At 42.0% G+C, this 22,846-nt stretch overlaps 1 protein-coding gene across 1 annotated transcript in view; it reads right to left on the bottom strand.

Annotated features, from left to right (window-relative positions):
• Positions 1-22,846, bottom strand: part of CCDC57 (coiled-coil domain containing 57) — a 3,049,962-nt gene that overhangs the window by 1,782,758 nt on the left and 1,244,358 nt on the right. The window contains exon 8 of the mRNA XM_044069731.1: positions 15,054-15,216. Coding sequence (XP_043925666.1) covers positions 15,054-15,216 — 163 coding nt within the window. The remainder of the gene's footprint in view (positions 1-15,053; positions 15,217-22,846) is intronic.

A 22,846-nucleotide genomic window follows, 5' to 3' on the forward strand; every position in this document is an offset into this window, starting at 1 on the left:
CATTGTCTGCACAGACACAGGGATCGGTGCCGAAGTGGTTGTCGGTGCCGAAATTGGAACCAACAAAACTGGAGTCAGTAATAAAGGCCCTTAGTTCCAAGGAAGATCTCGGAGCCGACGCGGTCAAGGTCTGCGCCAACTGAATGGTCGGTGCCGATACAGTGGTAAAGGTCTGAACCGAGGAGCCCCTCGGTGCCGATATGTAGAAGGCTGCAGGAGAGCATGGAGCCGAAATCACTAATGGAGCCGAAGGCCTTGGTGCCGAAGGTCTGGGCACCGAAAGTGTTGGGGCTGACTGAGAGAGCTCCGGAGCCGAAACTTTAGCCTTTTTAGATTTTGGTCGGTGAGAGTCCCCAGCTGGGGACGAAGGCAAGGATTTAGCCTTAGTAGAAACATCCATTTTCTTATGGGCTTTAGGGGGGGGGGGTTGAGACCTCTGACCCAGAAATAGCTTCTGAAAAGGGAGATTTTAGAAGTTCCTTCAGTATCAGCTTATTTTTCCTTTCTAACAAAGTTCTATTGGAAAAGTTTTCACATATAGATCAAGGTGGTTCAACAGATAAATGGGAAGCTCCCAAACAATAAACACATAAAGAGTGTGCATCAGAAGTAGGCAGTTTATGTCCACAATCAGAACACCGCTTAAACCCCGGACTACCCTTTGTATCTGCCATATTAACAAATGGAAAAGTACCAACAATGGTACAAGAGAGTACCCGAAGGTATGAAAAGAAAGGAAAGGGATTACCAATGATGGTAAGAAGAAAATACCTTGTGGTAAAAAGGGTAAGTAAAGGACAAAAAAACCTGATGAAATTATGAACGCTAGATAAGATAGGGCAAGAGACAATAAAATATCAACTTTTCTGACAGAAACGTAATTTGTAAAGCAATTAAACAATTGACTGTACTTAGCTCAAGAGAAGTAGCTTGACACGACCGGATGGCAAAGCGGCAAACGAAATCTGAGGTAACAGGGAGAGGGGAATTGTGGGTAAGAGTTTAGCTCGAGAGTTTGAAGCTGACGCGAGCTTGGAAAATGGCCGGTTCAGTTCCAAGCTCGGAACCGATACCCCATACGTAAGGAATGAACGAGGATTAACAATATCAGATCAAAAGTTCATCTCTAGAACCATACGTGTTACTTGAAAACTGTAAATGGAAAACTATTCATCACAAAATAATCTTTGCAAAGGTTGCATTCATTTTATTCCTGGTCTTAAACTAGATTTTATAAGTCAAAATAAACACAGCTTGTGATCTCAGTAACCATTCAAGCAACACATACTGCCAGCAGCATTTTCTTCATACACCTGTCAACTTTCAAAGGACATTTTCTCTAACATCTTTAAACAAATTAACTGGCAACCTCTAAATACCCTCCCACTTGACAATGCTGTTGAGCATTTTAACTCTAACTCCCTAGCCCCCCTAAGAAATAAGCGTATCAAAACTAATTCCACACCATGGCTGACCAAAGAAACTAAACAAATTATGCGTCACAGAGACAAATCCTGGAAGCTCTACCAGAAAAATAAACTGTCCTCTACCTTACTCCTATATACCCAACTCCGCAACCAAGTAAAAAAACTTATTACCAAAGACAAAAAAAAATACTGTAATAAACTTCAGTCCAATAACAATAAAAATCCAAAACAATTCTGGAAAACAGTCAATTCCCTTCTTCATCCCGGATCTCAAAACAACCCTTGCCCTGACTCTAATCTATCCGGCAATGAACTGAGCTCCCACTTCAATACCTTCTTTACTGAAGCCATAGCTAAGCTAACCAAAACACTCCCTAACAACCCACCTAACTCCCTTTTCACTTCACCCAACAACCCAAACAACAATCCTCTCAATTTCCATCTCAAACCTGTTTCCACCACTTTTATAAAAAAGCTTCTCTCCAAGCTAAAGCCATGATCTAATGCCCCTGACAACATTCCCTCTTCCTTCCTCAAACATGCAGCTGAAGGTATCGCTCTCCCAATTAGTATTCTGATTAATAGATCCTTAAATGAGTCATACGTACCAAAACTTTGGCGTTCAGCCTACATTCTATCTCTTCACAAAGGAGGCAAAAACACCACTATTTCTAACTTCTGCCCCATCGCCCTACTCTCTCCAATATCTAAAATTCTAGAAAAATGTGTCCACCACCAACTTTTACCCTATCTAATTCAAAATCACCTCCTAACACCCACCCAGCATGGCTTCCGCCCTGGCCACAGTACCATAACTGCCCTACTATCCTTCCTAGAAACTGTCAATCAAGCACGAGACTCTGGACTCATTGTATCCACAGTTCTGCTAGATCTTTCAAAAGCCTTTGACACCATTTCCCACACACACCTTCTTCATCATCTGGCTAATCTCAATCTCTCCCCAAATACTCTATCCTGTTTCTCCAGTTACCTATCTGATAGATCTCAAGCAGTCAAATGGAAGAACTCCTTCTCTTCCCTTTTGCCTACACCTACTGGCGTTCCTCAGGGATCCATCCTTGGACCCATGCTTTTCAACATCTTTATAAATAACCTTCACACCTTCATTCCTGACACCACAGTCATCCAATACGCTGATGACTCTACCTTGGTCTGCTCTGCCCCAAATTTCCTGAACTACTGACCAAAACCCAATAAGCCTTTACCACTACAGAGAAATGGATGCACCAAAACCACCTTTCTCTCAACTCCAATAAATCCAAAATACTAATTTTTCTCCCCTCCAAGGTTTCCTCTTTGGACAAAAACACTTTCAATGTTCTAAGCCAAACTTAACACTGCCATTGAAGTGGTCCCCTCTGCAAAACTCCTTGGCATCACCATTGACGAACACCTCAAATTTGATCTTCACATACAACAAAACCTTAGGAAAACCCACCAAAAGCTAGGTATGCTATATAGGAACAACCACTTTCTTTCATACTCCACTAGGCATACCCTGGCAACCACCTACCTCCTACCTTCCCTTCTACATGGAGCCCCTCTTCTAACCAATTTGTCTGTTACCAACACCTCTAAGCTCGAAGCTTGGTATAATAAGATCTCTAAATTTGCCACCAAATCCAAAACATCAACTCACCACTGCCTCAGCCTTCACTCTCTGAACTGGTTAGAACTCCCTAACCACCTAGACTATCTACAACTAACCACCGCTCACAAACTAATATTCTCCCCTGATAAATGCCCAGCCTTAAAGGACATCCTTCCTCCATACATCCCTAACAGATCACTGAGATCTGAACACCAAAACCTAATCTCCATTCTTAAACCCAAACGACCCGCTGGCCAGCTTTTACTCTCCTTTTCTCTAGGTAAACAATGGAACTCTCTGCCTCCTTCACTTAGGACTATACCCAACACTGAATCCTTCAAAACTCAACTTTTTCTTCACCTATCTTCCAAATGGAAATGCTCCTGCTTTCACCCCACTTAAATTCTAGGGACTCCCCACTAAGCTCTCCTTACCCCCACTCCACTATACTCTCATACTTGTTCTTATTTCTCAAAAGATCCAGAACTAGCAGACTTTAATTGACTCCGAGCATATAAATATTGTTTCAAAAAAAAAAATCTGTTGTCAAGTTGTTAAACTGTCTCATAATGTACTTTACACTCTGCATCTCTTGAATGTATGTACCCTACTCTTATTTCACTTTGTAACCTTTATTTGTTTTTTGCAACCTATATTGTATGGTATTTCACTTTGCAACCTTTATTTGCATTTTTGTAACCTATATTGTATTATACTGTTCATGGAGCTTTTCTCCCTGGGCCTCCACTGAAAATGGGCACTTCTTGACCCAGTGGATTTCCCCGGTAACCAAACTGAAAATAAATGAATAAATAAAAGGAGGATAAGTAGTTATATCAATATCACTTGATTTCTGAGATATTTACAGAAATATGACCTGTGTTAGAATACATATAAATAGTACACAAATAATACTAAATATTTTTAGCTGCACTAAATAGAGGTCAAATATCACATCAGCTTTAAAACAAAATCTCCAAATACCCTATATTCAGCATGGTTTTGGAATTCTTAAAACAAATATGACCAAGCAATATCTGATGTCCAGTAGCATCAGTAAGCTTTCACTACAGAGATACCTAGGCTGTAATGATTATAACATAACACAATCAGTTAATATTTCAATATATTAACTTTTCTTTTTGCTCACTCCTGCTCTGGACCCTTAATGGAAACACTGACAAAAATACTTTTAGTGGAAACAGTGACAAAAAACTTTTACTTTAATGCCTCAAATTATATAATGCATGTTGTATGCAGGCAATCTTCCTTTAAAAACAATTCATTTAAATATCTGCAAAACAATACAGCTCAAAGGAAAGATCTGTGATTGAATTCTTTCTGAATGTCCTGGCTGCAGCTACATTTATAAAAAACACTTACCTCTACGAACTTGTCCCTACCAGCTCAATACAATCCACAGACCCCACACAGTACACGAAAATCTGCCCCGGTTGTCCAGCAGGCAGGCAGGCAGGCAGCAAAACAAAACCTCAGACTTCTACTGATGGTCTTGATCCTCCTGGAACCACCAAAGCAATGGTCATGTTCCTGAAGTCCCTTCAGCTGCTGATTCTTCTTCTGGCACTTGAGTCCTGACTCCCGATGTCTTCAATCCCCAGCCGCGCTTCTTCCTTATTCCGGGTCTTCTGCTGTTGTTATTGGAAGATCACTGCTTTCTGGAAGCCTTTTTCAAGCCATTATTTTGGTGTGAAACGGCTTCCCGGAACATGATTGGCCTGCATTGGGGAGCTCACATTGGCTCCCGTCCTCCCGTGAAGTGTTACTTGACTGGCACGTATACCACTTTCGCGACTGACTGTAAATGCGGTGAACGAGCCAATCAAAAACTGTGAAGCATAGCTAACGCTGTGTCATGTGGAAGGGCAGCAGAGCTATGCATTGGTTTATTGGTTTATGTGCCGCAATGCCGATTGGCAGTAATTGCGGTACACAAACCAATCAGAATGTGTGTAGCAGAGCCGCTGCTGTTCAGTGCGGAACAGTGGCTTCGCTCGTCATTAAATGCAGAGCATTCCACATAATCCGGAGCACTTGGATGCTCAGATGCATTGTAAAGAGCAATTCTACTACTGCAAGGCTGGTATGAAGACCCACCCTCTACTCGATGAGTCCTTCCATTCTGCTCAGCCGCCTTTTTTTTTTTTTTAAGTTCCTCCACCAGGGCTTGTTGTGCTTCAATAAAAGATGAAAAAATATTTTAAAAATTGCTGTTCAGCTTCTCTTCATTTCCTTATAACTGGCATGAATGTTTTCCATTTTGTCTTATAGCGCCAGAGTAGTCATGTTTTAAAAAAATCTTTTTGAGGTCCTTTTCATTCTGCCACATTCTATTTAATAAACTTTCTTTTTGTTACATTTTCTTCTTTTCTATTTATCTTGGCTACTTCTTTTTCAGCAAGAGTTGGTACATATCCACAGTGTGCTCTTTCATTCCATAGTTTTCGCTATGGCATGTCCATCCATTTATCTATTCCTTCATGAAATGGAGTTGGATTCCTCCAATCTTTCTGGAATGGCGGAAAAATCTCAGGTTTACTCTTTCCGATCTATCTTCTAGTTCCATGGGTTTCTGTTTTGCTCTTCTTGCACTATTTCACTTTCAGTCGGCGTTTCTTTTATTTCCATTGCTGATGTCCAGAAATTCATCAAAAATTATCAAACTGCTTATTCAGGACATCAATCCTTTCATTATTTGATATGATATATTTTTCATCTGCTCCACTAATGCTGAACTGAGCACATTTCATCTATTTTTCCTTCCAATGAGTTGCTCCATTCCTTCAATGACTTCTGATACCTGTGATCTATTTTTCCTACCAATGAGTTCTGCTATTCATTTAATGATTTCTGCCATCTGGTCTACTACTTCCAGGTTAGCCATGTGGTTCTTCTCAGGTACTGCTTCTTTCCCTTCTTTTTTTTTTTGCATTGAATTTCTGTTAGAATTTAAGTTTTTTTTATTTTCTTTTGTGGCATTCAGACAAGCAGTATAATAATAAAAACAAATTATTTCCAAAAACAAAAACAATTACATGGCTTTTTACTTTTTTCTTTTCATTTCCTGCTTTGCAATAGATATTTTTAGCTTGTTATTTAGGCAGCTGCCATACAGGACCCTCTATGTTGTCCACTGCTATACCTGTCCTGGTATATCGTTCCCAGGTCAGTGGCTTCTTTGTTCCAGTATTTACTACTACTCCCTACTTTCTACCATTACCAGGCTTTCTCTTACCAAGATACACTCAGGCTGCATGGTCTGAATTCCCTGAAAGAAAATATTCAGGCTCTCCAAAGCCTTACAAGATGTCTTCTTCTTGGTTATGTAAACCCACCAGAACCCATGTGCCATGCAAAGATCCCCTCTGTACACAAAGGTGAACTTCTCAATGACTGTTGAGTTGAAGCCCTGCTTTCATGCACCATACAAATGAATAATTGATACTTGATAAACAATCCTGTTAGATCCTCTCTGCATAACATACAGAGGTTTCTTTCTTCATTAAACAGTAACAATGTTATTCATATTTTCTAACATAAAAGAAAAAAATAAAGAACTATTTACATTTTTACAAGAATGTGTCACGATTCAATCTTAGTTAAGTATCTTGTTTGGCAAAAGATGCCACACTATGGTTGTGTGCTTGTGTGTGTGTATATGTGTGTGTGTGTGTGTGTGTGTGTGTGTGTGTGTGTGTGTGTATATATATATATATATATATATATATATATATATATATATATATACACACATATATATATATATATATATATATATATATATATATATATATATATATATTTACACACACACATATCTAAGTCCTTGCATGTATGCGTTTATATATATTTTATGTTGCAAATATTATATACAGTTTTTCTTTGAGTGTTCTCTTTTACCACAATACATTTAATGTTGTTCTAGGTCAACACATACTCATAATGCTAGGAAACGGGAACGTTCATACCATTATTAGTTTTTAACCAGACTTTGTTAATAACTCCAGAAGTACAAGGTGTGCATATCATCAAAAAAGACATGTCCCATAAGCCCCACAAATGATTAACATTGGATCTGTACTTTTAATCACTTATACCATACTACTGCTGATACAGGGCCCACTATCAAATGTTTATAATTGTAGTATTTCTCTTATAAGACCTATCTGACAGGAGCATGAACCAGGTCTTATCCTTCTACTCCTTGTTATCACATTGGGTTACAAGTGCAGGTTTAATCACAAATCCCTGCTGTGTTTTGTTCACATAATAAAACCACAGTGTCCATTTACTCAGGTATTTCTGTCTTTTCACTCATCTCAGCTTTACCTCCTCTGCTGCTTCCTCTACCAACTTCATTAATTTCTCTATTCCTAATTAATTTCCCATTTTTCAGTTGTTTGTTAGCATTATCTTAGCCAGCACCATTATCAAAGTTAACAAATACTGATAATATCAAACGTGTGGTGCTCATCTTAATTCCAAAGTTATAGAATGTGTTTCAAGTTAATCTCTCTCCCAAATAAGTTATTTAACATCTGTGCAACTCCCATTTAAACCCTTGCAGTTTTGGACATTCTTAGAAAATACATATCCAGGTCCCCCTTTCCACAGTGCCACATCTCTAGCACTCAAAGGGTTGGCACCTGGAACAATGTACACACACACAGCCAGCCTCAACAGTGCAAATACAGACTACCTTAAACTGTTCTAGACCCAGCAGTGCAAAGATACTCTGCCTCAAATTATGCCATTCCCAGTAGTGCAAAGACACATTGCCTCAAACTGTGCTAGACATAGTAGTGCAAAGTCAGAATTTTTTAACTTGTACCAGTCCCTACAGTGCAAAGATGTGTGCCTTCACATGTACCAGAACCCACATAGCAAGGACAGTACCTTAAACCATGCCAGTCTCAACAGAGAACAAATACACTTCCTTAAAATGTATCTGCCTCCACAGTGCAAAGTTATAGTTCCTTAAATTATTCTATTCTCAACAGTGCACACATACAGTACCTTAAACTGTGCCAGTCCCAAAGGTGCGCATACAGTACTTAAACTGGGCAGTACCTAGCACCAAAAGATGCCTTAAACAGTACCAGTACCAGTCCCAACACTGCAGACACAATGCCTTATAACTGTGCCATTCCCAACAGTACCATAAATGGGGCCTATCCCAACACTACAAAGATAAAGTACCTTAGATAATGCAAATCCCATAAGTGCAAAGACACAGTGCCCTTTACTACATCAGGACTGACAGTGCAGTGACACTGTGTTAGTTCCTACAGTGGTCAGGTATAGTGTCTTAAACTGTGTCATACTCCAACAGTGCAAAGACACAGTACCTTAAACTATGCCAGTCCCAACAGTGCAAGGATATTCTATCTCAAGTTGTGTCTGTCCTTATACTGCAAATATATAATGCATTATGCCACTCTCTACAGTGTCTTACACTGTGTCAGTCTAAGCAATGTACATATACAGTGCCTTACACTGCACCAACCGTAGCAGTGCATTAAACTGTGCTAGTCTTAACAGTGCAAATACTACAAAGTGTCTAAGTTGGGCCATGCCCCAAGTCCACAGATAAAATGCCTTACACTGTGCCAGTCCCAAAAGTGCAATGATATAATGACAAACTATGCCAGCCCTACAATGCAAACATAGGGTTTCTTAAATGGTGGCAATTTCAACAGTGTAAAAACATGACTTAAACTGCCTCAGTCCCAGCAGAGCAAAGATACAGTGTCTTAAACTGTGCCATCAAAAAGTACAGTTGTGTACACTTACCATAAATATAGATGTGCGAGTGTATTCACTGTTGCAGTCATTACATTTGGGTAATCTGCTGGCAGGTTGCCCTCAGTCGGCCTGAATAACAAAGTCTTGGGTCCTGCGTCAGTTGCTGTCTCCTCTTCCATGACGTCAGGGGTATAAAACATGCAGCCGACGCCATTTTAATCAGTTTTTCTTGCCCCAGATGTCAGGTGCCCCCCAAATGGGGAGCAAAAATATAAATATAAATAAACTGTAAATATATAAATGCACCTTAGAAACATAAAATTTACCTTCAACTAAAAGCAAATACACCACAAAGGCTTTTGAGTATAGTGAAGGAAAGAAAAGGTATAGAATGGGGGATGGCGGGTGGGTAACCTGGACTGCAACAGTGAATACACTCGATCTACGTTTATGGTAAGTGTACACAACTGTACTATGTTCTTCGTGTTTCACTGTTGCAGTCATTACATTTGGGTAGAATCCCAAAGCTATGGATGGCAGGATGGAACTAAACAGCATTAGGAGCAGCTATAAGGCCCTGCAGGACTGCAGTGGCAAAGCCTGCCCTGGATTTAGAGAAGAGAGGTAAATTATAATGCTTTGTGAAGGTATGAACAGAGCTCCAAGTAGCAGCTTCTAGAATGTCTCTGGTTGGGACCCCTCTGAGAAAAGCTGCTGAAGTAGAGGTAGCCCTGGTGGAATGGAATCCGATTCCCTTGGGCACAGGTTTATCATGGTGCAAATAGCAGAAACGAATGCAGTGGCTTATCCATTTGGAAATAATCTGCTTTGATATAGCCTTCCCCTCTGATCCTGCAGCAAAGGTTGCTCAGACTTTCTTATAGATTTTGTCCTGTTGAAGTAGAATCTTAGTTGTCTGTGTACATCCAATGAATGCAGAATCCCCTTCTCCTTGTTCTGCGGATTTGGAAAAATGTTGGCAAGTGAATGGTCTGGTTAAGAGCCACACTGGCTACCACCTTAGGCATAAAAGAAGGATTGGTCCTGAGGGCCATCCTGTCCAGGTAAAATATGATGAAAGGCTCGACTGCTATGAGAGCCTGTAGTTCTGAAACCATTCTTGCTGAAGTGACTGCCAAAAGAAAAGCTGTCTTCCAAGACAGAAATTTTATATCCGCAGTAGCTGCTGGTTCAAAAGGAGGCAGGGTGAGTTTTTCCAGCACAAAATTGAGGTCTCATGCAGGAGTTGGTGCTCTCCTAGGAGGCCTTAAGTTTTTGGCCCCTCTGAGATACTGTTTAAGCAGTGGATGAGAAAAGAGAGGAGGCTATGTGTTGTGATGAGCCGAGATGGCAGAGGCATGGATTTTTACTGAAGAAAAAGATAGGTCCTTGTCATGCATTTCAGTAAAGTATTGTAAAATCTGAGGAATATTGGGCTTTGCTGTGTCTATTCCTTGTGCTTGGTTCCAAGCACAGAACCTCTTCCATTTATCAGCATAAGATTTTGTAGTACTAGGACTTCTGGCTTCCAAAATGACATCCATCACAGATTTACTGAGAGATGTGGTTTGAATAATTAGTTGATTAGCCATGATACAAGATTCAGAGTTTGGAGCCGAGTGTGCAGAATTTGATAGTTCTGCTGAGACAGTAGATGAGGTGTTTGAGGCAAGTACCACGGAGGAAGGTGTGACATATTCCTTAGAACTGGGTACCAGTGCTGGCGAGGCCAGTCCAGAGCAATTAGGATCATTTTTGTTTTTTCCTGTCTGACTTTTAGTAAGACCTTGGAGAGTAGAGGCAGAGGGGGAAAGGCATAGACTGATAGTTTTTTTCCAGCTGAAGGATAGAGCATCCACTTTCCATGCTTTTTTGTGATGAGTTCGTGTGCAGAATTTGTCCAACTGATAGTTTTGGGGAGAGGCAAATAGATCTATGTCTGGGCTCCCCCATTTCTGTGTTAACATGCTGAAGATTTGTGGATCCAGTTTCCATTCGTGCGGATCCATAAGATTTCTGCTTAGGTCGTCAGCCAGAGTATTTTGCTTTCCTGGCAGGAATTGAGCTTGAAGATGTATTCGGTAAGTCAAGGCTGTGTTCCACAAGGCCATGGCTAGTCTGCAAAGGGGGGTAGGAATGTGTACCCCCCTGCTTGTTTATGTACCACATAACTGTGGTGTTGTCCGTCTTTATCAGTAATTGTCCTGGAGGAAGTAAGTCCTTGAAGGCTGTTAGAGCATACTGAACAGCTAGCATTTCTTTCTGGTTGATATGCAGCTGCAGTTGGTTTGGGCTCCATTTGCCCTGAATGCATCTCCCTGCCAGGTGGGCCCCCCAAGCATAGTCTGAGGCGTCTGTAGTTAGGGTTTGGGTGGCAGGGGGTAGAGTGAATGACAGTCCCTTGTTTTGGTGACATGTCTCTGCCCACCAAAGAAACTTCTGTTGTAGGCAGGGAATGAGAGGAATCATTGTTTCCAGGCTGTGACAATGTTGACTCCATAAACTTTTTAGGTACCACTGAAGTCTCCTCATATGCAGTCTCGCATATGGAATTAGTAGAATGCAGGATGCCATGAACCCCAAAGCCTGCAGAATTTGTCTTGCAGATAACTGGGTTTTTGTTGCCATTTGTTTGAAATATATTGTCAATTGCCTTTGTTTGTCTGGCATGAGGTAAGCCATCTGGGCAGTTGTATTCAAGCTTGCACCCAGGAAAGTAATTATTTGAGAGGGTACCAGTTGTGATTTCTTTTCATTTATGGTGTACCCTAGGCATGCTAGAAGCCTTTTTACAAACACCAGATGTTGAAGTAGAGTGTACTTGTCCTCTGCTTGAATGAGACAGTTGTCCAGATAAGGATAGATTTGAATGTTTCTTTGTCTGCAGAATGCAATTACTGGTGCCAGGCACTTTGTAAAGACCCTGGGCGCAGCAGATAAGCCAAAGGGAAGTGCAGAGAATTGGTAAAGCAAAAAACCTGCTTTAAAGCGGAGGTATCTTCTGCATGATTCCCTTACTGGCATATGCAGGTATACCTCTTTTAAGTCTAGAGTTACTAACCAAGCATTCTTGCCTAGCATAGGCAGTAGCTGTTGAAAAGTCAGCATTTTGAATTTTGGAATGTCCAGGAACATGTTTAGAATCGATAAGTCCAGTATTGGATGCCATGAATTGTCTTTTCTGGGTACCAGGAAAAGTCTTGAATAAAATCCTTGTCCTTTTCTGGTACATTGAGACTGCTTACTGTAGGGTTGTGCTTTGTTTCCTCCAGATTTGGAGGTGGAGGCACCCCATTGCTTTGACCTGTAAGAACCCTGTGATTGATATCTAGAGCCTTTTGAGCGCCTGGGTTTGCCCTGAGTGGCTCTGTTGGACACAGGAAAGGACCAATTTTTAGTAGGCCAGTGTCTACTGAACCTGGGTGGCTGCACTTGCAAGAAATCTTTTACAGTTTGCATAGATTTAGCTTTGTCTTCCATTTTCTTTAAAACCTCTTCTGCCTTATTACCAAACAGAGTATCATGTTGCAAAGGGGCATCCAACAATTTAGCTTAAACATGATCAGGCAGATTTTGCTCCTTGAGCCAGGCATGCCTTCTAATCACAGATCCAGTAACGGTGGTCCTACAAGAGGCCTCCAAGGAATCAAAACCACATTGGAAAGTATGCTTTCCAACCTGTTCTGCTGAATGCAATAAATCCTGTAACTCTTTATTTTCCACACAATCAGAAATCAACATAATTTTCTGTTTCAGTAAGCCCATAACATGCTGTTGATATTTAAGCATATGAAACTGGCAGTTTAAAGCCCTGATTACCAAGGTTGCAGACGTATAAACCTTCTTACCCCATCTATCCAGCGTCCTGGAATCTCTATCAGAAGGGGTAGGATTTTTGGCTGTAGAAGCCTAAACACCCTTGGGACCCTGAGAAATAGTTTCAGGATCAGCAGCAGGATTTTTGAAAAGAAATTTGTGTGAGTCAGGAGCCCTGTAATATCTTTCTGGCGTACTAGGAGCTGGAGGCAGGGAATCAGGAGCCATGCTTGATTCCGAAAACACATCATCAACAATGTCTAATACAGGTGGCATTGCCAAAGGCTTATGCTGAGGAAGAAGAAGGAAATCCCTATGCCTCTTTTTTTGATTCAGAGAAGTCCTGACTCTCCCAGTGAAAATGTTCCCTTAAAGTATGCAAAGTCTCTCCAAAAGAGTAATCCTCAGGAGGAGATGCAGATGGGATGGATTCCTCTGCATCAGAATCCTCATAGGGTGGAATAGAAAATTCCTGATCAGAAGAGGAATCAGAAGAAATGGAAACCTGATCTGAAGATTCATAGTCAGTGCCTTGCCCAGGCCTCTTAGTGGGGGGGGGGGGGGGGGGGGGCGTTTGGGAACCCCTGATCAAAGTAATTAAATACACAGCCATTTTGATCTGTTCTTTAGGCATAGGGGTCTGAGCACGTGGCTCATGCATCAGTGTTTTTAGACATAGAAGTTGTTTTTGACCTTGTTTTTGTTGCTGACATCTGTTTAATGTAAAAATGTTGAGGCCTGAAAACACCCTCAGAAGCTGGTGCCTACTCAGCAGCTCCGGACCCATCCAAGGGAGATATCCGCGGGTTCAATACTTTGCGAATCTCGCGGCATACCGGACTCCGAATGGGTCTCGGTAGAGGCCTGCGACTCAAAAGTCGCAGTGCGAAAGCGCCTCACTGAGTATCAGCGAACCAGCGATTGGCTTAGGAGAAGCTTCATCATCAGTTTTGGACCTCGACAGTCTGTCTCTGTCTTTTTCCTTTCATTTTTTATGAACTCCGGTAGTTGGATTGCTAACCGACGACATTTCAGGGTAGTTAAATCTTGAACCAAAATATTTAGAAGCAAAAATATACCAACGCTTAATAGTGCATTGATTAAATTTAGCACAAAACCGACAGCAAGGCACGTTGTGATCAGGGCCTAGGCAAGGAATACAGTACAAATGAAAATCCTTATGAGGTATTTGCTTCCCACAAGTAATGCAATTATTAACTTTTACTGACATCGGTAAGGAGCAAGAAAAAGTTTGCCCAATGGGGTACTTAGCTTTAATTTGAAGACCGGCACTTGCGAACTGCTTCTGCTTCGGGCACCGCACAGCAAGAAAGACTGATTAAAATGGCGTCAGCTGCATGTTTTATACCCCTGACGACCTGACGTCATGGAAGAGGAGACAGCAACCGACGCAAGACCCAAGACTTTGTTATTCAGGCCGACTGAGGACAACTTGCCAGCAGATTACCCAAATGTAATGACTGCAACAGTGAAACACATCAGTACATACACGCCATGCCTCAAATGGTGCCAATCCCTACACTGCAACTGTAACATTACTTAAAGAGCAAAGACACATAGCCTTAAGCTGTGCTTGCCCAAACAGTGAAAGCATACAGTACCTAAAATTGTGCCATGTTCAAACAAGTGCAAAGATAAAATATCTTAAACTGGGACAGTTCCAACCATGCATAGATACAGTGCCTTAAAATGTGCCAGTCCCATCATGGATGCTGTGACACTTAAATGACTGTTAGACCCAATATTGTGCAGCTTCAGAGCCTTAAAGTGCAGCAGTTCAAGCTGTAATTTCCAACACATATAGTTCTTTAAAATATCCCAGTCCCAGAAATGCTGACACAGTGCCTTAAATGGTGCGTCCCCAATACTACAAACATAAACTGACCCAAATGTACCAGTTCTTCAACAGATATAGTTCCTTAAAATGTACCATTTCCAGCAAAGTGCATATACAAGTCCCTTAAACTGTGCCTGTCCCTGCAATTTGCGGATGCTGTGGCTTAAACTGGGCATGTCCCATCACTGATGTATTTCCTTAAAATATGGCAATTCCAGTTTTGCACATATAATGCCTTAAGCTGTGCCAGTCACAGCACTGCACAGGGAGTGGTGTAAATTATTATAGTCCTAGCTGTGTGTGGATACAGTCTTAAAACTTTAACCATGTTAGTCTCATTGATAAATTAACAGACTAACTTAAATAATGCCAGAGCTATTATTGCCATCTGTTGAGCTCATGCAGTCAGTCTCAGCAATACTGAAATACTGCCTTAAAATATGCCAACACTGACACTGCCCAAGTATCGACTAAGTACTGAAATAAAGTGGTTTAAAAATGTGTCTGACTCTAAGCCCAAAATGTAATAAATGGTGATGGTAACTGTACCCATCCTTGTTTTAGCAGAACCAACCTGGTCTCTCGCTACAGTCAGTTGCTCAATAAGCTGCTCTGATTTTTCATACTGAGTTCTTTCTGCAGCATCACATCGACTTTGCCAGTCCAGCTCTGCTTGCACTTTTGCCTGTTCCAGAATTCTTTCTCTTGCAGATGCCAAGGAGAGCTGCTCTCTGTATCTGAAATACCAAACAGATGATCAATGAATAATCCCTTTTCAGTCTGACAACTTACTACAGGCTGATGAAACACCATGCAATGCAAGCTATTATTCATGCTTGACACTTGTGTCTAAGGAAACATGACACACACTGCTTATTCCTGTGAACTGTTACTATGTCAAAGGGAAAACAGAAACATTAAGTCCAAAAAAATCTAAACAGAAATCTGATGAGAAGGGACCTATTAATCTCAAACATCAGAAAAGAATATATTGTGAAAAATACAAGTTATCTGGCAGACAGCATCCCAAATTCGGCAATGAAAAACAGAGTTAACATGTTCCATATGATTCCAAACATTAAATATATAAACACATGAAAAAAAGACTATAGAGTAATGTCTGAAAGTCAACTGTTTACTTTTCAAATAAATCAATGGAACCTGCTTCAGTACAGTCCAAACAATAACCTTCACTTAACCTTCTTATAAATAAAACATTTTTATTGAAACAGGTCATATGAAATTAAATGTCAGCACAGGTGACAAAGGTGATATTCATCAAAGAATGCTGTGCTGCTTTGGCACCCTCTCCAATTTAACCAATTTCCCGGTAGAAGGAAGAAAGAAATTAATCCACAAGTGATAGGTTCATAGATAGGTACTAGGCTATCTGCCCATAGGCATTTATAAGCCTAGCCGGAAATGTGTTGGCTTTCGCCGCCCCCTTAGATTAGTTCCCTGTGCCTCTGTCCAGCAGAGCCATTGAAATGATCCCCAGGGTAAACGTTCTATTTCCCATCCACTCGTCAAGGTTTCTCTTGAACAGTGTTAGCGAGGAGATCTGCCTAATGTATACTGGAATCTTGTTCCAGAGCATGGGAAGTCTCTGGGACAGGAATCTATCCCTCCAGCACATCCTATTTATTGTTGTGGTGAGGTTTAGATCCCTAGAGCGTGTGGCTCGAGGGGATATGGTTTTCTTTAGGTGGAGCATGTCCATCAATTCTGGGTTGGACATGGCCTTGTATGTCAGGCATATATCACCTCTGAGTGAGCGGTATGCAACCGAGTACACCTGGAGTTTCTTCAGTCGAGCTGCATATGGCATCTGTTTGAGGCCAGTGATCCTCTTGGTGAAGTACTTCTGTGGTCTTTCCAGCTGTTGCAGGTGTCTTGTAAGGTACATCCCAAATGGGGCATTGTACTCTATGATGGGTCTGATGACTGATGTGTAGAGGGGCACAATGACCTCTTTTGATCTGGATGCAAACCCTTTTGTGATTAGGTGGGCCACATAGAAGGATTTTCTAACCACTTTGGCAATGTGATTATCAAAGGAGAGATTACTATCTACTTGGGTCCCCAGATCCCTTATTACGTCTTCCATATTTAGGGGGCTACCACCTATGTGGTAGTTTGTGGGCACTTTGTTTTTTCCAAAGGGGATGACTATGCACTTTTTGGCATTTAGCTTGAGGCCATGGTTTTGACACCAGGTATCTGTCTCAGTAAGACACTTTTGGAGGATGTCTGTGTCAGCCAGAGAGTCAATTATAGCCCCTAGTTTGCAGTTGTCTGCGAATTTGGTCAGCCATAGACCTCCTGTACTTGCCTGTACCTCTGAGAAGTATATGCTGAACAGGAGGGGTCCTAGGACTGAGTCCTGGGGAATGCTACTTGTAACCTGTTTAGAGTCAGACCTAGTTCCCGCAACTCTTACCATATGGGCTCGGTCCGTGAGCCAGTTCTCAACCCATCTCGTGACGTAGGGGTTTATGTTCAGGCTGGTGAGCTTTTCTAAAATACCAGAATAGGGGAATGGTGTCAAAGGCCTTTGCGAGGTCTAGGTAGGCTGTGTGGACCACCATTCCCTTGTCTATAGCCTTGGTAACTGTCTCAAAGAAGTCCACCAGGTTTAGGAGGCATGATCTGCCCTTAACAAAGCCGAATTGGGTAGGGTCCAGTGTTTGGAGTTTCCCAATGTCTCTGTTAATGAGATCCATGATGATGTGCTCCATAGCCTTGCAGACCAAGCTAGTCAGGCTTATAGGGCGATAGTTCCCGGGGTCTGTTGTGGCTCCACCTTTGTGGAGTGGAACAACCGTTTCTGTGCGCCATTCTGTGGGCATGTCCTGTGGAGAGGCTGAGTTTGAACAGTGTGTTTAGGTGAGGGGCTAATTAATCTTTGAGCTCATGTAGGACGCAGCCTGGGACACCATCCAGTCCCACTGATGCTGTGTTTTTGGTTTTGGAGAGGGCTGTTTTAACCTGTCTGTGATTTCAGGGGCACTACATTCTTCTGGTATGGTTATGGGCCCTTTTGGGGGTGAGAGGGGGGTGAAGTTTGCACTGAACCTGTCTGCCAGGATGTTGGCGATATCGGTCGGTTCAGTGTATTTTGTGCCATTCTGCACTAACTCCGAGCAGATCTGAGAATTGCCACTTAGATTCTTGACATAGCTAAAGAATGCCTTTTAGTTATTTTTGGAGTCCTTGGCAATTTTTCTTTCGAAGCTAGCCTTGGATGATTTTATGAGGGATCATAGTTTCTTGCTGATACTGATCAGGGATGTCTTTCCTTCTTAGGATTTTACTCTTTTCTGTACTAGTTTCCTCCTTCTATTATATAGCTTGTTTATGGCAGGGGTCCACGAGACTGCTTTCCTTTTCTTGGAGGAGTGAGTCTTGGTTTTGCTTGGGATAGCACGGTCCATGTATTCTTGTAGGTGCCCAGAGTGCATTAGTAAAGGATTTTGCAGCTTGGGCAGCATTATCCTTTAGCATGGGGGCTTTGAAACTTTCCACCTCGGTCTTAAGTAACGTGAAGTTTGCTTTTGAAAAGTTTTTCACGGTGGTTTCTTTGACCAAAGGTGGGGGCGGAATGTGGATATTCAGAATGATTAGTTTATGGTCAGATCTAACCAGTGAGGGGCTGACCTCCGGTGTGGAACACCGGTCGCCCATGTTGGTGATGACCAGGTCCAATATGTTGTCACCTCTGGTGGGGGTGTTGACCAGTTGATCCAGGGCATTTGAGTTTATAAATTCTAGGAAATGTTGGGCAAGGGAGTTAGTACTTGAGTAGTTCTCCCAGTTAATGTTTGGGTAATTGAAATCACCCAATATCAGGGTGTTTGGTAGGACCTTTATGTTTCCCAGTGTTTCCAGAAATGTGGAATGGGGGTCCTGGGACATGGTGGGTGATCTGTAGCAAGCTACAATTTGAATTGCAGTTTTGCCCATTGTTAGTTGCATGTGGATGATCTCTGAAGCATCGCGCTGTGCAACTAATTTGGAGGTGTGGGTATCCTTGATGAATATGGATACGCCTCCGCCTTTCGTATTTTGGTCCAGGTTTTGTGGCCGAAATGTATGGTATGAGTTGTAGCCTGGTAATGCTGGGGTGCTCTCTGGAGCCTTAACCCAGGTTTTTGTTACTGCATATATATATCGATTTTCTCCATACTGAGGAGTGCCTCGAGTGCATGCATTTTGAGGTTTAGACTTCTGGCATTGAGCAGCATTATCCTCAGTTTTTTGTTACTTGTGCTATTTACGGTGGCGGGTTTGTCTTTTGAGCCATGCCTAAAAAAGTCAGTATGGGGGTGGCAAGAGCCTTGGCCAGTATTCGAAAGCCTAAGGGTGACAGGTGCAAGCCGTCTCTAGCGAAGCAGCGTGGCTTGTCGAGCATGTCATCCCAGGCTGACAGACACAGGATCCCCTTTGAATGACACCAGAAGCTTAGCCAATTGTTGAAATTTATAATTTTTTCTTTATACTGTGGTATCATTCTTGGTGAGGGCAGGATGCTACTCAAGGTCAGGGTCATACCGGCCTGGGCTACGTGATCAGAGAACTCTTCCATGTCTCTTTTCATGTAGTCCAGGGAGGTACAGCTCAGGTCATTCACACCAACATGGACAATGACACAGTTGTATTTGTACTTGCTCTGGAGTGACCTGAGTGCTTGTGTTATGTGGCGGATCCTGGCCCCTGACAGGCAGCTAACAGTAACCTTCTCCTTGTTCAGCCTAGAGAGTGTGACGTCAGTGTGCCTGACTATAGAGTCACCTATTACTAGTGTGTTGAGTATGTTATTTTGCCTTAAGGGCTGTGTTTGCATGGTACACTGGTTTTGTGAAGTATGTGTTTCATTGTTTGTGTTAGGGGGTGGAGGTTGCTTGGTTGTCTGCTTTGGAGGTCTCTGTTGCTTTTGCAGATTTTTATTTAGAGCCTCCGAGTATGTTTTCGTGCATTTATGTGTGTTTTTTGCCGGTACTGGTTTCAAAAGTCTATGTGAGACTGGTGGTGTGATGCAAGTAGTTCCCTTCTCCTCTTGACTGTCTGGTTCAGTCTTGAGTTGGGAGAGCTTAGCCTCCAGTTTGGCTGTATAATTGCATCTCTTGCATGTATTAGTGTTTGGTGGTAGGAGGAGTGGGTTGTCTGTGTACATGAGGCGCTTGTAACATTGCCTCAAAAATGCTCAGATTCACCAGTTGGACCGGAGAGTACACCTGAAACTACCCCTTGGACATGCCTGGATAGGTACAGTGAACTGTTTTACTGACTGGCTGTTAAGGTCGAATAGAGAGCCTTGTCCTTCTCCACAGTATAGGGGGGTCTAGTGCTAAGGTTTATTAGTGCTTGCTATGAGTTTTGAGCAAGTGCCAGGCTGTGAAGTGAATGGTCTGAGTGCTTAAGTTGAAAGTTTGTCTAGTTCCAAGGGAAAAATTGAAGAGTAGACTTTGTGGAGCCGGGAATACTTATACCCTAGCTAACCGGGACTGCCCGGCGCACAAAACCTCGCAAATGTGGGTTTTATACCAGGGAAATGAAAGAGATAGAAATTAGCCCAAAATGGCCAATAAACTACTAACTTCTGGGCAGAAACCACTCTTCCAGGGACAGATAGGCTTCTCTGATGTCACTGATATGAGCATGGGTTGAAAAATACAAGTGTTGTAGTACATCTATCATGCCTGACTTTCCCAAAACATTGAAAAATAAAAATAAAACTATGTGCAATACTCAATCTTTTGTAACACATGCAAAACTGCATTTGTAAACATTTTTGTTTCATAGGTTTGTAAGTGTGTACGGGGTTAACAACTACTAGGGCCCTTAAAGCCTTGCTGTGCAATCCAAATGTGACAATTTGACTTATATACTGGGGGACTTACTGCCTCTGTCATGATTACCTGTCCACTGGTCCAAATTGCGCTTAAATGGAGTTAGGAAGGAACTATGTTTCACATGGATAGGGAGTCTGTTCCACAGAATGGGAGTACTCTGAAACATATCTGTCTCTCCAATATGTCCTATTTATGTAGCCAGCAAAATGTAGGTATTTTGATCTAGTAGTTCTGATGATGTTTGTTTTGTAGATGTGCAAAAGGTTTGTCAAAACAAGATCCAGGGATGTCATGTACACCAGCAAAGATCACCTCTCAAAAGACTGTATGACACCAAGTAAAGATACAGGGCTTTAAGGTGATCAGTACAGGACAAAGTGTTTACTTCTATTATTCTTTTTGTATGGCATCTTTGTGGACATTCCAGTTGCTGCAAATGTCTGGTCAAGTACAAAATGTATGGGGTATTATACTCTATGATGGGTCTGATGAGTGTCAAGTACAGTAGTACAATGGCTTCTCTAGACCTAGATGCCATGCACTTACTTAAAAGTTGAGTGATATAGAAGGATTTTCTTACTACCTTGGACAAATGTTGGTCAAAGGCTAGGTTATTATCTACATGAGTTCCCAGATCCCTGACTAGTGAATCAGCTTTTATTGGTATTTTATTGATGATGTAGTTACCCAAGGTGGCTGACTTCCCAAAATGTACTATAATGCATTTCTTGGCATTTAGTTTTAAGCCTTGCCTTTGGCACCAAATGTTTTGCCTGTGATGGATCTTCCTGAAGGGTGTTCTTGTCTTGTGGGATCCAATGACTGCTCCCAGTTTGCAATCATCTGCGAACTTGATTAACCAGTGGCCTCTGAAATTGACTTTGACCTCTGAGAAGTAGATGTCAAAGAGGAGCTGGCCCAACACAGAGCCCTGAGGAACTTCACTGGTGACTGGCTTCTTTGTGAATGTTGCCTCACTGATCCTAACCTCTTGGATCCTATTTGTGAGCCAGCTAGCAATCCAATATGTCAAAAAGGGGTTTAGGCCTAGTTCTGTAACCTTGCTGACAATGTCTAAGTGGGGTGCTGTATCAAACGATTTAGCCAGATGTAGATAGGCAGTATGAATTGCTTTCTCTTCATCTATTGCCTTAGTGACATTTTCAAAGAAGTCCATCGGGTTTAGTAAGTATGACCTTCCTTTGACAAAGACAAACTGAGATAGATCCAGTGTCTGGAGGTGTCTTCTGCCCTTGCTGATAATTTCCATGATAATTCTTTTCAATGCTTTGCAAATAAGACTAGTCAAACTAATGGATCTGTAGTTTTCAGGATTTGTTGAAGGTTCTCCCTTATGAAGGGGGATGACAGTTGCAGTCTTCCATTCTCATAGCACAAAGCCTGTTTTAAGACTGTAATTAAATAGTGACTCCAGGGGCACTGATATGTTGCATTCTAGACTGTTCAGGAGGCATCCCCTGATGTTGCAGGGGACCATTGAGGCTGTATTCCAGGCTTTAGTCAGTGTTTCAGTCCTCTTGTGACAATAGTTTCTCCATCCTCTGACATTCATTAACAGCAGAAGAGGAAGGCAAGAACCAAGGATAACGGTCATCATTTAGCAAGACTTAAGAGATTTTATGTATGCTCTTAATTTCCTGCCACACTGACTAGTAAAGCATTGGGCAATGCCCCTTATACTAAGCAAAGGTCAACAGCATACTTACAAAAACCTGCATTGCTTATCTGGACTGTGCTGCAGAGTTGGTGGGCTTCTATCCCCACTTGAGTCCTTGTGCATTGGGCTGCACTTCTGGGCCTTTTACCAGACCAGCTGGTGCATCACGTCTCTGCCAACGGCCTTCTCCCTGGCTTGGACAAGCTAGCTTCAGCTGTTCAGCTTCCTTCTTCTTCTGGCCAGCTCTTTCAGCACACAGGACACTAACTGAATCTAAGTTGTCTAGGGCATAGTCAAGGCCAAAATATTGATGCCCAATAAATTCAGTTTATAGGTTCACAGATTCTAAGATTATATCCAAAGAGACCATCGAGAAGCTCAGCCAACATTACTCAATACTGGTGGGAGACTCACAGTGTCCCCCCCATTAAGTAGACTTTCTTCATGTATACTCAGAAAAAAATTGTGATCACCCATCCAGTCATCTAAACTGATTTTAAAGGTTGCTAGGGAAGTACTTTGCTTGATAGGCAAGGGCAGCCTATTCCAGAAACAGGGGATACATTGGGTTGGGTTATGTATCTATCACGCCATCTGGTGTTGTTGATGTGGTAGTATATGTTAAGGTCTCAAGAAAGACTTTTTGCTTTTCCACTGGTTCTATTTAGATGAATGAGTTCAAACAGTGCTGGGTCATTCATAGCAAAGAAAGCTAAGCAGAGATCACTCCCTATTGGTCTGTATGACACTGAGTAGAGAGAGACAGGGCTTTTAGTCTTTAAGAATAACAGAAGGCACCAAGACCAGATGATTTTGAAGAGGCAACATATGAGTCTC

The sequence above is a fragment of the Protopterus annectens genome, chromosome 4.part0 (genome assembly GCF_019279795.1).
Source record: "Protopterus annectens isolate FY-2018-M chromosome 4.part0, PAN1.0, whole genome shotgun sequence".
Lineage (NCBI taxonomy): Eukaryota > Metazoa > Chordata > Ceratodontiformes > Protopteridae > Protopterus > Protopterus annectens.